Source organism: Festucalex cinctus, chromosome 12 (genome assembly GCF_051991245.1).
Source record: "Festucalex cinctus isolate MCC-2025b chromosome 12, RoL_Fcin_1.0, whole genome shotgun sequence".
Classification (NCBI taxonomy): Eukaryota; Metazoa; Chordata; class Actinopteri; order Syngnathiformes; family Syngnathidae; genus Festucalex; species Festucalex cinctus.
Window position 1 is genome coordinate 13,028,165 of NC_135422.1, and position 14,572 is coordinate 13,042,736.

Below are 14,572 nucleotides of genomic sequence, written 5' to 3' on the forward strand. Positions count from 1 at the left end.
TTCCGATTGGCCGGCGCTCCTTGTCCGCTCAACCTTTGACAGACGCTGGCTAGTGAGAGCCACTTGCTAAAAACGAAAGCTAACCGCGGAAGAGGGGAAGCAGCGGAATACGAAAGCAAAACATACACTGCTTGAATTCCTGATGTGCACTCTCGTTATTTTGTAAGCAGTTCGCCGCACGTGAGAAACGCCGACTGGGTGACTCTTCACAAGCCAAGGTGCATTTTTGTGGGCAAGGCGGCCCTTTTCGCTGGCAACCACAGCAACAACACCTGAACCAGTTTTACAGCTCCACCTCTCCAATGTGCCGTTTGTTTACCTCCTATTCTAAAGAGCGACTCTTCAAATGTGAGACATTTTTGGCCCTTTCATATCTTTAAATTGACATATATTGTGCAGTGGGTTGATGCCGTCTTGGATCTATTTCCCTCTTTTCGCCTAGTTGGGAATGAGGAATCTCCACAGCTGGAGGAGGGGACGCGTTGTGCTGGAATGGAGGTGAGCTTGTGCACCGGATTTAAACAACCTAAAACAAAAGACAGGTTTTTGTTATATAGAATAAATGAAACCAGATGAATCATTTCAAAATTTGTTTTCACCGTTAATGTTGCATATTTAAATAAAAATATTTATGTATGTTTTAAAGAGGATAAGTCAAAGTAAATAAATCCTCTAAATAACTAGAATGTCTTCTGAATTAACTAATCAGATTCAAACTTATATTAATGTGAGTTATCACGAACCTGCCCCCATTTAAAATCCCTCTGATTAACCCCAAATAAAGTTTAGCTGTCTAGTCGGTTCCAGCTCACCCGTGACCCTAACAAACATGGGCAATTGAATGGTGATCATCACACTTTCGTCCCCTTTTTGGTGATGTCACTAAAAACAATGCACACTTAGAATTGAGCTTTCAATGCTCACAAGCTTACAGCAAACTCTCACATGACTTTTGAGATAATTCATGTATTGTATTATGTTTACTTCACATCATCTTTTCATTTAACTCTTCCCTCGACCCTGAATGTCATCTTCTGTGCTGTAGTCAGTAGCTGTGGCCGCGGCGACTCAACACTGACGCCGCTGTCCCACAATGGCGCACTTCGACACGGAGTACCAGCGCCTGGAAGCATCATACAGTGACTCCCCGCCGGGCGAGGAGAACCTGCTGATGCATGTCCCAGAGGGCGCTAAATGTAAGAGAAAAAATAATCATGGACTCTAAAAACAGTCTCCTTAACTGACTTTTTTTTTTTTTTTTTGCCCTTTGCAGCCCAATGGCACCACATTGAAAACCTGGACCTGTTCTTTCAGAGAATATCCTTTTGAAATTTTGGTCCTTGTTTTGCTATGTTGACGGTCCCAGGAGAGGTATGCGATTATGGACAAAAATTTACTGTATATTCCGCTATATCCAATTATAATCCCGATAAAGGTATATGTCTTGAGAGAGTATTTTTCCTTAAAGGGATACTTGACTCACTTCAGTAGTTAAAAGTTAATATTTTGTCCGTCTGGATTGGATAACGTCATTATTTTTCATATCCAATTAATACCTTTAAAAACTAGTTTTTCCACTAGCAGTCGACTGAAGATGACATCACCTGTGCTGAGGAAGTATGTAACGACCAATCACGACTCACCTGTTTTCTGGGTTTGGTCAGAAAACAGACATGATTGGCCATGGTCAATACCAAGTCATCTTCAGTCGAAACCAAGTGTAAAAAATAGTTTTTAAAGGTTTGTACATGAAAAATAACGTTATCCAGTTTGTTCTAGACAAAATATTCACTTTTTACTGCTGAAAATTGCACAATGAGTCAAGTATCACTTTAAAGGTACACAAAATTAATGGGAATTTTCTAGATCTTTTCTCCATTTATTTATGAAATGTATACTTTATATACACCAAACAACAACATGGACAAAATAAAGGAGTTCATAGTTATGAGATGTACTTAAGAGACAAAAGACGAATATAGTCGTGTGGATGGATACCGTTCATCAGTCCCTCCAAGATTTCAAGGCCTAAACCTTATAAACATAGAGAAATTGCATCTAATGGACAAATGAGACCATGGCCGCGGATACTGTTCACTTAAAAAAGTGCTTTGTCATGAGTATGATACCATAAAATAAGGCTGGTATCGGTACTTGCCCATCCCTAACCTGGAAAATGGGGGGGAACAAATTGCAAACAAATGAAAAGGAAGGCGCTTTTTTTCTTTTTTCTTTTTTTTTTTAAACTTTAAATTAAGAATGCAGGTGTCAGATGCACAAACTAAAGTGTGAGTAAGCAGATCAATTAATGGAAATAGTTTTGGTAAACATATCAAAATAATTTGTCAAATGTACATAAGAGGGAGAGGAATAAACATTGAAGCAAAATGTACAAAATATAAGTCGCAACGCAAGTGTAGAAAATAAAACTTCTTCAAAGCTAGCAGCTGTTGTGATAATTTGCCTCGTACTGCAGCCGCTGAAAAAGTCCTGGAAAATAATTTTAAGAAAAGAGTGAGAAGCTTGCTTACCAATTCAAAATTTCCTTGACATCTTTTACGTTTATAATTTGCATCAGAAGAATGGATTCACGTGTATGCTCCTGGGAGAGATCTTCGAGCTGGTGTACGCTACAGCTTCTAAAATTGTTTGAAGCATTTTTTTGTTTTGTTTTTGTTTGTTTAATTGCCTTTTAATGGATGCGGTGTTTGTTACCTGCGCAGTCAGTTGCTATTCGTGGTGGGCTTCACCGTGTTCCTCGCCAACTGCGTGGACTACGACATCCTCTTCGCCAACAAGTTTGTCAACCACACGGAATCCTCCAAGGTCACCCTGCCTGACGCTTTCGTGCCCGTGGACGTCTGCAGTGCACGGTAGGGCGGGGAGATTAATCGATTTTGTCAATTATTTAAGCTTATTTGAAAAGATTTTTAAAAATCTATTTTCTTTTCAGCAGCCTCCGTACTTCTAAACACATCCCAGCATTTACAACATGGCTGTGAACGGAGAGGTGCTAACAACAGAAGTTCTGTTACAGAACGCAATGTGTTTTTGGTCCATATTTTTAATGACAAAAAATATTTGTTGGGATTACTGTAATGTATTATGAGCTGGCATGTTTTAAATAGTACCTGTTAGTGTAGGACACTAAATGTTTTTTCTAATCACATCAAAATTCCCTTTACGTTACGTTTTATTACTGTTCTTCATGTTTACAAATGTTGAATCATGGGATCATTTCAATTTGACTTTTTGAACACATGTACAGGGATTACAGATGGGATATATAACCTTTTGGCTAACACATTTCACAGTAATGTTTATGAATGTGCAATTGTCCGTCATCCCTGTTCAGTTAACAAATAAATAAACAAAAAGTTGCCATTTGGAATTTTGTTTTTAAATACCTCCCCCTTATCTACAGTCAATTAAATTAACATTCACAGCCATTATATGAGGAAATATGGTAATTTTCTTCAACATACAGTCTTACAAGTTGGTTATTAAAAGTGGTAATGTTGTTGCTGATGATTTTGGGGTTAATTAAAAGCCATATACGAAACATTAATCTTGCTTCCTACTGCAGCTTTGCAGTAAGTAACAAGCTATCGATTCTGCCGGCAGCATCCGAGACAACGCATTTGTCATCTTTGTGCTAATGATCTCCGGGGTGTTTTGGCTCCATCGCCTGGTGAAATTCATGTACAACGTGTGCTGCTACTGGGAGATCCGATCCTTCTATATTAATGCCCTGAAGATGACAATGGTGAGATGAGCCATCTTGTCACTAATGCAATGATTATTTTAACAAAATAAATAAACTTTTTTTTTTTCTCTCTCTCTCTCACTCTCTCTCTCTCTCTCTCTCTCTCTCTCTCTCTCTCTCTCTTTTCCCCTTCATGTACTAGTCGGAGCTGCCATACGCAACATGGCAGGAGGTTCAGGCCAGGATAGTGGAGATCCAGAAGGAGCACCAGATCTGCATCCACAAGAAAGAGCTGACGGAGCTTGACATTTATCACCGCATCCTCCGCTTCAAAAACTACATGGTTGTTTTTCTCGTGTGCGCCGCGTTATTTTGTCGGTTAAAGCTCCATGTGACCTCAGACCACTTTGCCGTCTCTTCTTTTGACTTGTGCAGGTTGCCATGGTGAATAAATCTCTGCTTCCTGTGCGCTTTCGACTTCCTCTACTTGGAGATGTTGTGTTCTTCACGCGGGGCCTCAAGTACAACTTTGAGCTCATCTTCTTTTGGGGGCCAGGTTTGTATCTTCACTGAGATTTTTTGTTGTTGTTGTGTGTAGAAATGTGAGGAAAAAATTATTACTTAAATGATTACGCCCAGATTTGCTGATTTGATGTGAAATCTAGATTTGTTTTAATACAATGAAAGCAAAAAGCAACAAGTGGTGCATTGATTGCAATTAGAGCAGTCCAAATGAATCGATTATCAAATTAATCAACTTTTAATAATCGAGTAATCATTTGGAGCCATTTTTTAAATTTAAAATTGTCCAAATCCTCTGATTTCAGCATAGCAACAGTAATTCTTCACTGATTTCTGTATTCCTTCATAAACAGCATCAATTATCTTCTACGAAATAATCACCAATCACTGCTTAATAAACAGTAATCAGGGAAAAAATGTTTGTAATACAATCTAATGCAAAATTAATGACATTATATGTCACTGACATTGATAAACAAAGATGTTATTTATTTGTAGTAGTGAATTTTTATTGTTTGACCAAATAATAAAAAAAAAAGAAAAGTATCTACTTGTATCAAAATGTCTGCCTTGTTCTCCTCTTTCAGGCTCTCTGTTTGAGAACGAGTGGAGCCTCAAGTCCGAGTATAAGAGAGGAGGAAACCGTCTGGAGCTAGCCGACAGACTGGCGTCGCGCATCCTGTGGATTGGCGTCGCCAACCTCCTTTTGTGTCCCGTCATCCTAGTGTGGCAGATTCTCTATGCTTTCTTCAGCTACACGGAGGTACGGCTTTTCATAGGCTCATCCAAACTGGAAATTTTGATGAAACGTGATGACATATTTGCGTGTTTGTCAAGGTGATCAAGCGAGAGCCCGGTTCGCTCGGAGCGCGATGCTGGTCTCTGTACGGCCGATGCTACCTGCGCCACTTCAATGAGTTGGACCACGAGCTCATGTCCAGGCTGAGCAAAGGCTACAAGGTGAGTGAGGTGTATTTGCTTATATAGTTTGTTTGATATAAGCATAACTGGAAAAAAAAAACATTATACTTAGTGGAGGGTTTTAGCATGGTCCAAGGAAGAAACCGTTACATTTTGATTGGAATCATTGTCTAAATGCCGATCCACAAAAAAACAAAGACTAGGGTTTAGGCATTTGCCTATTGTAATTCGCCTCTTAGTGTTTTTTTTTTTTGTGTGTTTTTGTTTTGTTTTTATGGGTGGTGGGGTTGCATATCCACCTTTATTTATTGAAAAACGTTATTTTACTTTGTAGAAGGTGTTTTTCAACCATGTTCAACTTTCAATCAATATTCAGTGAATGAATGTATGGAAACTTTGACGCCTTATTACTGTCAACCAAAAAAATATGTACATCTCTGAAACGTTTATATGTTTTAGGGAATATGTGAGATTACATTTCATGAAAAACTTTGTTTAAGCTACTCAACGCAAAAAAATTGAATTTCAAATCGCTACTGCCACCTGTGGCCGAAAAATTAAATTGCATTTTCCCTTCTTCACATACACAACACGCACAAAATGAACGCACATAGTGAAATTCGAACCTGAATCCAGCCTGAAAACTATTGGCCTTGCAGGAGTTCCCATTATGAATAAAAAAACAAAACAAAACAAAAAAAACCTAAGGTGTTAATCTACTAATTAGAATATGTTTCCGTCATAAATTGTCAAATAAAAAGGCTATTGTAAAGATATTTTTGGCCATATTGTTCCAAAGTGCAGCTTTAAGGTCATGTGATCCACAGGGTCAATTTCAAGGTCAACTAAAACAAGGTCAAAAGGTCATTAAAATATGCAACGATCTTCTAAATGATTGCATATTTCCACTCATTGTTGAAATCCCTTTCCAAAATTACCAGTTATGTAAAGATTGAGATAGTAGATCCTGAGATACAAAAATTAAAAGGTCCACGCCCCTTTTTGTCAAAATGCGGCGGGCTGTAGCTCCCAAACCCTTGGCCATCATTATCAACAGGTACACCAAGTTTCATTAAAATCTGTTTGGTTAAAATTTTCTGATTTTGTTTTGTTGTTTTTAGAGGCAATTTGGCATAGAACAACCCTAATTTTTTGCCATTACTGCCCCTATGTGTGTGAGGGGGAAAAAGCGAAGGCTCATAAATGGATGGATTTTTATTCGTGGAGGCAGAACTTCATCATTGATGCTATCTTGTGTATCTATCTAGTGTATAAACATTCTCTCACTTCTACCTCCCGTGTTCGTTTTTTTACACGCAGGCTGCATCAAAGTACATGAACTGTTTCCTCTCTCCCCTGCTGACCGTGGTGGCCAAGAATGGCGCCTTTTTCGCCGGCTCCCTCCTGGCCGTCCTGATCGCGTTGACTATCTACGATGAGGACGTTCTCGCAGTCGAGCACGTCTTGTCATCAATCACCCTGCTGGGAGTTTGCATCACAGTGTGCAGGTCGCGACTTTGTTCCATTTAGCGGCAAAGTTATCTGCAATATAATCCCGTTGTGAAGATTAGAGTTGTGTGGGATTCTCTTTTGTCCGCAGGTCATTTATCCCTGATAAGCACATGGTGTTTTGTCCCGAGCAGCTGCTGCGAGTCATCCTGGCTCATATTCATTACATGCCTGATCACTGGCAGGGCAACGCACACAGATATGAGACACGGGACCAGTTCTCGCAGGTCTTCCAGTATAAAGCCGTAAGTACATAAGACAAACTCAGATAATCTATCAACATTTATAACGGGGATGGGCAAACTTTTCTGCTAAGGTATAGAGTTGATTAAAGACTTGAGCAGGCTATATGTTGCCCACAAGTCAAACCTTGCCCACCTCTACTTTCATTTTGTCATCGTATGTTTTTTTTCTTCTTTTTCTTCTTCTTCTTCTTGTAGATGTTTATACTAGAGGAGCTGCTGAGTCCAGTGGTGACTCCCATCATCCTCATCTTCTGCCTGAGGAGGAAGTCGCTGGAGATCATTGACTTCTTCCGGAATTTCACCGTGGAGGTGGTGGGTGTGGGAGACACTTGCTCCTTTGCCCAGATGGACATCAGGCAACACGGGCACCCTGCGGTAAGGGTCTTTGCTTTTGGACCACTGCATGAGAGGTACCTGGCCTGGAGTATTGGAATCAATCCGGCCATTTTGTATATATTTTTTCTACTTCTTAGTCATATTTAAAATTTTATACTAGCCCGTGTGGTCATGCAGACAATCTTTGTTTTGTAGATCGGCTTCCTATTTGTATTGGCCATGTAAGCAAAAAATAATTCTAGATAACACTTTCTTCTTTCTCTGAACAGAAGGTCCAGAGGAGCGAGAGTGTTGGTAGCCATTTCTTGTCTTGTTGCTGTGTCAGTCTTGTACACATGGCATAAAGGCTCCTCCCACTTTAGACACAAGCTATGCAGATGGCTGTCAGCTGCTGATGTATTTTTTGGGGGGGTACTAACAAAACATGGTATAGCATCATTTTAGCCAGAGATACTGTGGTACTTTTTGGGTATTGATTTTGTCATTTTCTGAAAATGTTTAAAAAAAAAAAGAAAGAAAGAAACCTGTGCAATTATTCTATTAGACTAACAGCTTGTATTATTGTCTTATTATTATTGTAATATATTATTATTTATTTATTAGAAAATGCTTATACAAATATGTTGACCCGACCATGATTTCAGGGCTAAAGGGATTTTCCAATAAAGTCCTCACTTCATGGTCTCACTGTATTATGGATTTTTAAATAGTGCATATCTGTTTTATATCAGTTTTGTTTTTTGTTTTTTGGCTGTATTGCAGACTAATTAATATTGTAGACTCACTTAGCAATAAGCACAAGTCATGAGGATAAAAGTTTTTTTTTAAGTTATTAGCATATAGAACTGTGATTAATAAGTATCGTAAAAAAAAAATCTAATAAATAAACTCAGAATTCATCGATAACATCAACTAATCGCCCAGCTGACCAGTGAGTAAAAATGTGTTTCTGCCTGCACAGTGGATGTCCGAGGGGAAGACTGAGGCGTCCATCTACCAACAGGCGGAGGACGGCAAGACCGAGTTGTCCCTGATGCACTTTGCCATCACCAACCCACAGTGGCAGCCCCCCCGCGAGACCACACACTTCATCAGCCAGCTGAAGGAAAGAGTTCAGCGAGAGGCCACCGGAGCTCCCTCAGACGCTCATCCGCTCTCATTCTCTGAATCCGAAGTACTTGTTGCACACTTCAGCGTCGCCGTGTTGACAAACCGCCCACTGATTTGATCATTTTTTTTCCCCCCTCCTCTTTTTAGCCGAGGAGCCTGATTGCCAATCTGTTGGTGGCGCCATCCACTCTGGCCTCTGTTCATTTTGGCCGAGATGGTTCATTGAGCGGTCACGCTGTAACGGCCAGCGACGCCGTGGCGGCCTTGCGCTCACTTTCGCCAATCAGCAGCAGTCTTCACCTGAAGGGAAGCTACAGTGCGGCTTACAGGACCGCCGGTCACGCCTCCGCCATGAGCAGGACCATGGCAGGGTCTGGGTATGAACAATATGTCTAAAGTAGGACATAAGACTGCGATTGGGTGGCAACCAGTTCAAGGTGTACCCCGCCTACTGCCCATAGCCAGCTGGGATAGGCTCCAGCTCCCCCGCGACCCTTGTGAGGAGTAAGCGGTTAAGAAGATGGATGGATGGTACATAAGATAGCCTATTGGCAGGTCGGTAATTGCGAATTTGCATATTTATCCTGCCATAAGTAATGACTTAAAGATATAAAGAACAGAAAATGTTCCCGTTAGATTTCATACTGGGAAAAAAAAACATGCAAAAAAAGTAACTACACGGAATAAATATTTTCTTAGTTAACTAATTCAGTGTAAAAGCTTAATGTAAGACCCTATCACTGCTGAAAGTCAGATATGAATCTATCAGCACATTTCCTATTTAAATTGACCACAACAAGATGCCAAAAATATTAGTCGACCTTAATCTCTAAAGAGGAAGTCAACCTTAAACATTTGTTGACAATAATATATTATGTGACGTCACTAGTATACAAACATGACATTCTGATTAATATTACTAACAAAATATTTGTGGAATATGAGTTATGAAGCAAAATCCAGCCATTTTTAATCCATCTCGGGGCGGCCATTTTGCAACTTGGTGTCAACTGAAGATGACATCACAGTTACTCGGCTCAGACCAATCACAGCTCAACCGTTTTCGGGAGCTAGGCTGTGATTGGTTGTTACCTAAGACTTGCGTAACTGTGATGTCATTTTCATTCGACAGCAAGTGGTGGCTTCTGATATTGATAAAAACTTCTGGATTTTGTTGCTTAAGAATGCAATGTTAACCAAAATACCGTATTTAGACTAGTGGGGCTGTATTGAACATATTGTCAAGAGATTTTTGGGGGGTTGACTTCCCCTTTTAAGATAATGAAATGCATTTCTACAAATGAATGGTGCCTTTCTAACTTCCTGGGACTTATCGTACTCCCTGGCTTTTACATGATTAAATCCAGTCCTAAGTCTCCGAATTAGTCATTTTGCTTTATTAAATCTGTCTCTATTGGCAAAGGACGGATGCCCGAACCATGAGCTCTGGCAGCAGTGTGTGGGAGGCTCAACTCACCAGTTTGGTTTTGTCAGAGTACGCCTCCACGGAGATGAGCATCCATGCTCTTTACATACATGAGGTAACAAACTGTCCACACGCGTTGTCCTTGAACCATTTTTCTTGAGCGTCTCCCGTTTTGTGTCCCCCCTCCTATATCCGTCAGTTTCCACCCAGAAGAAAAAAAAATGTCTACTCTTTTTGTCCAGCTACACAAACAGCAGTCCCGCGGCGATGCGCTTTCACGCCACACGTGGCACAGGCAGGAGAGTGACGAGAGCAGCGAGAGCGTCCCGGATGAGGTGAAGAGCGTGTCCGGATCCCGCTACAAACACTTCCCCCACTCGCACACCTTCCCTACCACCGTGCCCAGTCCCACTGCCATCCCCTCATCTGCGTCCGAAGGCGCCGCTGCCGCCGCCGCCACGTACACGGAGCGGGCGTCGTCACAACAGGGTGGCGGCAACCAGCGCCCATACAGCGGTAACTAGCGCAACAGTTTTTTTTTTCTTATGTTAGAATTTAGTTAGAATATTTTGCTGACATTACTTCACAACTGGGAGAGGCAAGGAAACATTTTCTTGCTGACCAAAAACTCATTTTCTTTAAAATGACAGAATGTTCGATACAGCTTGTGTATTAGATCTCATGTAAATTTAACACTTTTAAAAACGTCCCTCTGCTTCCCTCCCAGATAATTTATGTACAGGGAGGAAGGTGACGAGGTCTGCCCGTGTCCCGATGGGTGGCTGGGCAGAAGAGTCACAGCAATTGGCACCACGCCGCCACGAATCACTCCCGGAGGAGAGCTCTGAGGATGAGATGCCACCGCACATACACAAGGTAGCTTTGCAAAAAGATGTCCCTAAAGTATGGGCACAAAGAGAGACATTATACCTTTGCATGTTTTTTTGTTGTTGTTGTTTTTTTGTGCACCATGTTTACAGTATCTACCAGTATTAGCAAACGTGTTCAGCCAGTCAGGACATGCTGACTCTTCCAGCTATACTGTGAATAAACCTAGGAATAATCTGACATCTGTTACTTTTATTTCAGGTTTGTTAGCTACGACATTGGATCAACCAGTGGATTCCTTTCCCTGAGAGGCACCTAAACACACCACCTTTGACTTGACGTATCTCATGGACTCTGTTACAAAGAAAAGAATTATGTATTAGAATGCAACCTGAATTGATTATTGGGTCTTACATTGAATTATCGCGGAGCGTTGAATAACTGAATAATAATCTTCCTATGATTTTACTACTGTTACTACTGTTCTTGGAGACACTAAAAGGGAAATAATGTGATTTTTTTTTTAACTAACTTTTAAAGAATAAATATACACTCTTGACAAAAAGTCTGGCCAAGTATGTAAAAAGACATAAGGAATTTGTCTTTGGAGGTTTGAGCTATAACCTCTACAAATGATCTTAATTTGACTTTTAAAATGCACTTATCCAACTGTTCAATGTTTCAGTGACTTTTCAACTTTCGGTTGTCCAACAAGGAACAATTCACAAGGTCGTTTGATTCATGAATAGACCCTTCATTTTCTGGTTTAAAGAGAATTGGTATTTTAAAATGTCCTGTCATGCTGTTTACATTTTGTCACCATGAAATCAAGTCAACACATGTTGTATATACAATATATCCTTACAATACACGCTGACTTAAATTTGCAGGTTCTGCACTAATCATCACCTTCCACGTTGCATTCCATGGTTCAGGTTCTGTGCTTATTTAAAAAGTAAAGGGACGGGTAATGTGCACATACTCTTAAAAAAATAGATTTAATGTGGTTTTCGCAGCTACCATCATAAACTTTAAAAAAAATATACTGAGGTCATGTGAACCCTGCTCACTGTTAATAAGTCAATCAATGCTGACCAAGAGCTGTTAGGGGTCTCAAACTTGCCGCCCAGGCGTCATTTGCTAGGATGATTTTTGTGGCCTCTACTTGACATCAAAGTTTAATGTTAATGCCATAGTTGAGTTGGAGACCCCTGTGTTTGTCCACATACCAATAGCAGCATGCCTCGACTCTCATCAATTCACCAATTTTGATGCACTTTAATGACTTGGTGTAACTTGAGTTAGGTTGTTTGCATGTATCGCCTGAACGTTTACATTTTTACGTTTTTTTGATTATGTGACTCACGAAAGGGGTGTGCCATTAGTGGAGAGATGACTTTGTTGTTCATAGTTATTGTAAAATACAGTTGTGTACAGATGTAAATTCTGCCATTAAACTGACGTAATGCAATCATTTTCTGTCTTGTGTGTGTTTTATAGACACGATCATTATTCCCTGTGCTGCGAACTCGCGCTTGTTGTTTATTTCTGACTTATTAGAATTATTCCACGTAGTGTAGTAAGGGCCCGGATAGCTCAGTCGGTAGAGCATCAGACTTTTAATCTGAGGGTCCAGGGTTCAAGTCCCTGTTCGGGCGAAGTTTTTTTTTTTCTCCCTTTGGTTAAATTCAGTATAGACCTAAACGTAATAGTTAATTTCTCATTCGAGTTCAGTCAATGGTTTACGTTGAGTTGAGTACTCAAAACGATTGCATGCATTTCCACCTTTGCTAAATTGGCCACGCTGTCGTGGTATTTCATTGTCCTGTCCTGATTGGCTCTCGGGGCAAGCTTTGCAACACCACGCCACGATTTGATTGGTCATCAAATTTCGACATTAGAGAGGTGAACCCACGAGAGGGCGGTTTCTTTTCTGTTGGTACCAAATGTATTCACAATCCCATTGGCCGAAAACTCGGAACGCGACGATTTTGATTGGCTCTTTCGTTCTGAAAACACGAATTCATTTGGCGGCCATATTGAATAGTGTTTGGCAGTTTTGTGTCTCAAGAAAGCTTGAAGATTTCTAAATGTTAACTTATGTACGGGAGAAATAAAAGTTGTACTTTCCAGTTATTTCGGGACGCTTGCCCTGCATTTTAATGTTTACGTCTTAACCAGGAGATGGACGAAGATGAACGCCAGAGGAAACTAGAGGCTGGAAGAGCTAAGGTTAGTGGCTTGGCTAGCAGTGCGCGCACGCTAATGCTGTGATGCTAGCACGTTAGCCAACTCTTTTGTCAAGGATTTATGTCGCTCAAATCTGGGCTATACTCAATTTACACCACTTTGCCAATTGTTCACTATTAGATTTTCCCCTTTCCATGGTCACTTGTGAGAGGCAGTAATAAAATTGCGACCTAAACTGGTTTGGCGCGCTTAAAACGTGGGCTAGTTTCGTCCAGTTGTGGAGACGTTGGATTGGGTGAAGTTTTCAAATCCGCGCAGTTGTTTTGCATTCAGGAACCAAGTTGTTACCATCAAAGGGAACACTATTGTTGCACATTTTAAATAAAGAAAAAGGTCACTTTGTTTAATGTATTAACAGGGAATGTAGATAAATAAATTGGTGTAACGACTGTATTTGGTCACAAGTCTTCGAGGGCAGTGGTTCTGGTTCTCAACCTTGTTTCAGTGACGTACCCCCTGTGAAATATTTTTCCAACCAAGTACCCCCAAACCAGTGCAAAGCATTTCTGTAAAAAACAAAACAAAAAACAAACAAACAAACTGCTATGCCATCATTGTCTGATTTATTACATTTTGGAAATCTATTTGTATTTATGTGGTTTCTCTTGAAGTATTTGGAAATATAAACTTATAATAAAAAAAAAAAGATAATTAATTTAATTATAAAATAAAGATTTGTGCACACAAATTGACACTTTGTGATCATTGTAAAGCTCACTTCTCAAAAATAAATAATTAACTGAATTCAAAAAAGGTTTTCAAGTAATTGACAGGTGATTCTAGGTGGCATATGACAAGTTGGGTTGATCCCTGGAACAAGGAATTTTTGGCCTGCCGTAAATCATCTAATCCAACACCATCACGACAGCAGCATTCACAGTCAATGTGGCAACATATGGCATTGTTCTCTCTCGCAAGGTTAATGGCAAAATAACGCTATAATAGGCAATAGGTTAACACTAACAGACTACAGTATAAACTACAGGTGAGATTCATGGCTGCTAATCCATTTACTTATCAATTTAAACATGGAACTAGTCTTCCAACAGCCAATAGTTTGTCTACTGTCGAGCTACACACTAAAAAAAAGATTGACTTATCGTTCGAAAAATAAAATGGACACAACAATGCAATAGTTTTTTCCAGATTCGATAAATTGTCATTTGTCTTTTTTTGTTTTGTTTTGTTTTTGTTTTTTGTTTTTTGTTTTTTTTAACATGCATCATCAAAATTCAGTTGCATTGCTTCATTCTCTCCGCTGTCAGTCATCTTTCTCACTGCTCTGTGATTCAGGACTGACAAACACACATTCACATACACATAAACACGCGATGTTGAAGCAGAGTTAGAGAAAGAATTATTGTGCTCAAAACTAAGTATTCCAGCGACTGTAGTTGTGCAGTTACGAAAAGTTGAACGTCATAAATGGAATTAGTTCTAATGCCACAGCGTCTGATTCAAGCAAGATGAATCCAGGACACATAGTAATATCACAGCTTATATGTCGTATTTGTATGGAAAAAAAAAGTTGCTGCACAAGCAAACCATTTAAGTCATTTTAAAACATAAACATCCCATAATTTCTTCAGCTGGTAACACACTGTCAAATAAAGAAGATTCGGATTCAGAATTTTTGTATGGTGATTAACAACACTGGGTCAGACTGATTCTAACAGCTCCATGCTGCATTAAATTCCATATTTCATCTTGCATCCCTGA

At 39.9% G+C, this 14,572-nt stretch overlaps 2 protein-coding genes and 1 non-coding gene across 9 annotated transcripts in view; all 3 read left to right on the top strand.

Moving 5' to 3' along the window:
- The first annotated feature begins 26 nt into the window (after positions 1-26).
- atg9a (ATG9 autophagy related 9 homolog A (S. cerevisiae)) lies at positions 27-12,077 on the top strand. Of its 3 annotated transcripts, none has more exons than XM_077539967.1 (20): positions 27-348; positions 443-498; positions 1,046-1,196; positions 1,274-1,317; positions 2,561-2,625; positions 2,724-2,873; positions 3,625-3,766; positions 3,909-4,049; positions 4,142-4,262; positions 4,816-4,991; positions 5,066-5,188; positions 6,470-6,657; positions 6,750-6,903; positions 7,099-7,278; positions 8,201-8,413; positions 8,497-8,726; positions 9,773-9,890; positions 10,018-10,291; positions 10,503-10,651; positions 10,865-12,077. In XM_077539967.1, exons 3-20 carry the CDS (start codon positions 1,094-1,096, stop codon positions 10,871-10,873), a joined length of 2,580 nt encoding a protein of 859 aa, XP_077396093.1. In that variant the 5' UTR covers positions 27-348; positions 443-498; positions 1,046-1,093; the 3' UTR covers positions 10,874-12,077. The 3 variants fall into 3 exon arrangements, with proteins under 3 accessions (XP_077396093.1, XP_077396092.1, XP_077396094.1); XM_077539966.1 differs by having other exon boundaries at positions 8,497-8,725; positions 9,766-9,890; XM_077539968.1 differs by lacking the exons at positions 27-348; positions 443-498; positions 1,046-1,196; ... (1 more) ...; positions 2,561-2,625; positions 2,724-2,873 and adding an exon at positions 2,979-3,010 and having other exon boundaries at positions 8,497-8,725; positions 9,766-9,890.
- Positions 12,078-12,188: 111 nt separating this feature from the next.
- On the top strand, positions 12,189-12,261 carry trnak-uuu (transfer RNA lysine (anticodon UUU)). Its single transcript has one exon. It is a non-coding gene; the product is annotated as a tRNA-Lys (tRNA).
- A 389-nt stretch (positions 12,262-12,650) lies between these two features.
- The window catches only part of pcnt (pericentrin), a 48,756-nt gene continuing 46,834 nt past the window's right edge, over positions 12,651-14,572 (top strand). For all 5 annotated transcript variants that reach the window (XM_077539960.1, XM_077539965.1, XM_077539961.1 and 2 more), the window contains exon 1: positions 12,651-12,835. In XM_077539960.1, the coding sequence (XP_077396086.1) occupies positions 12,788-12,835 (48 nt within the window). In that variant the 5' untranslated portion in view covers positions 12,651-12,787. The remainder of the gene's footprint in view (positions 12,836-14,572) is intronic.

What these genes read in the sequence shown, in the direction of transcription:
- atg9a (XM_077539966.1), top strand. Translation starts at nt 1,094, where the DNA reads ATGGCGCACTTCGACACGGAGTACCAGCGCCTGGAAGCATCATACAGT. An exon ending in GGAGAGATCTTCGAGCTGGT is followed by an intron (nt 2,626 to 2,723) that starts GTACGCTACAGC and finishes TTACCTGCGCAG; the next exon opens with TCAGTTGCTATTCGTGGTGG. An exon ending in CAGGACCATGGCAGGGTCTG is followed by an intron (nt 8,726 to 9,765) that starts GGTATGAACAAT and finishes TCTGTCTCTATT; the next exon opens with GGCAAAGGACGGATGCCCGA.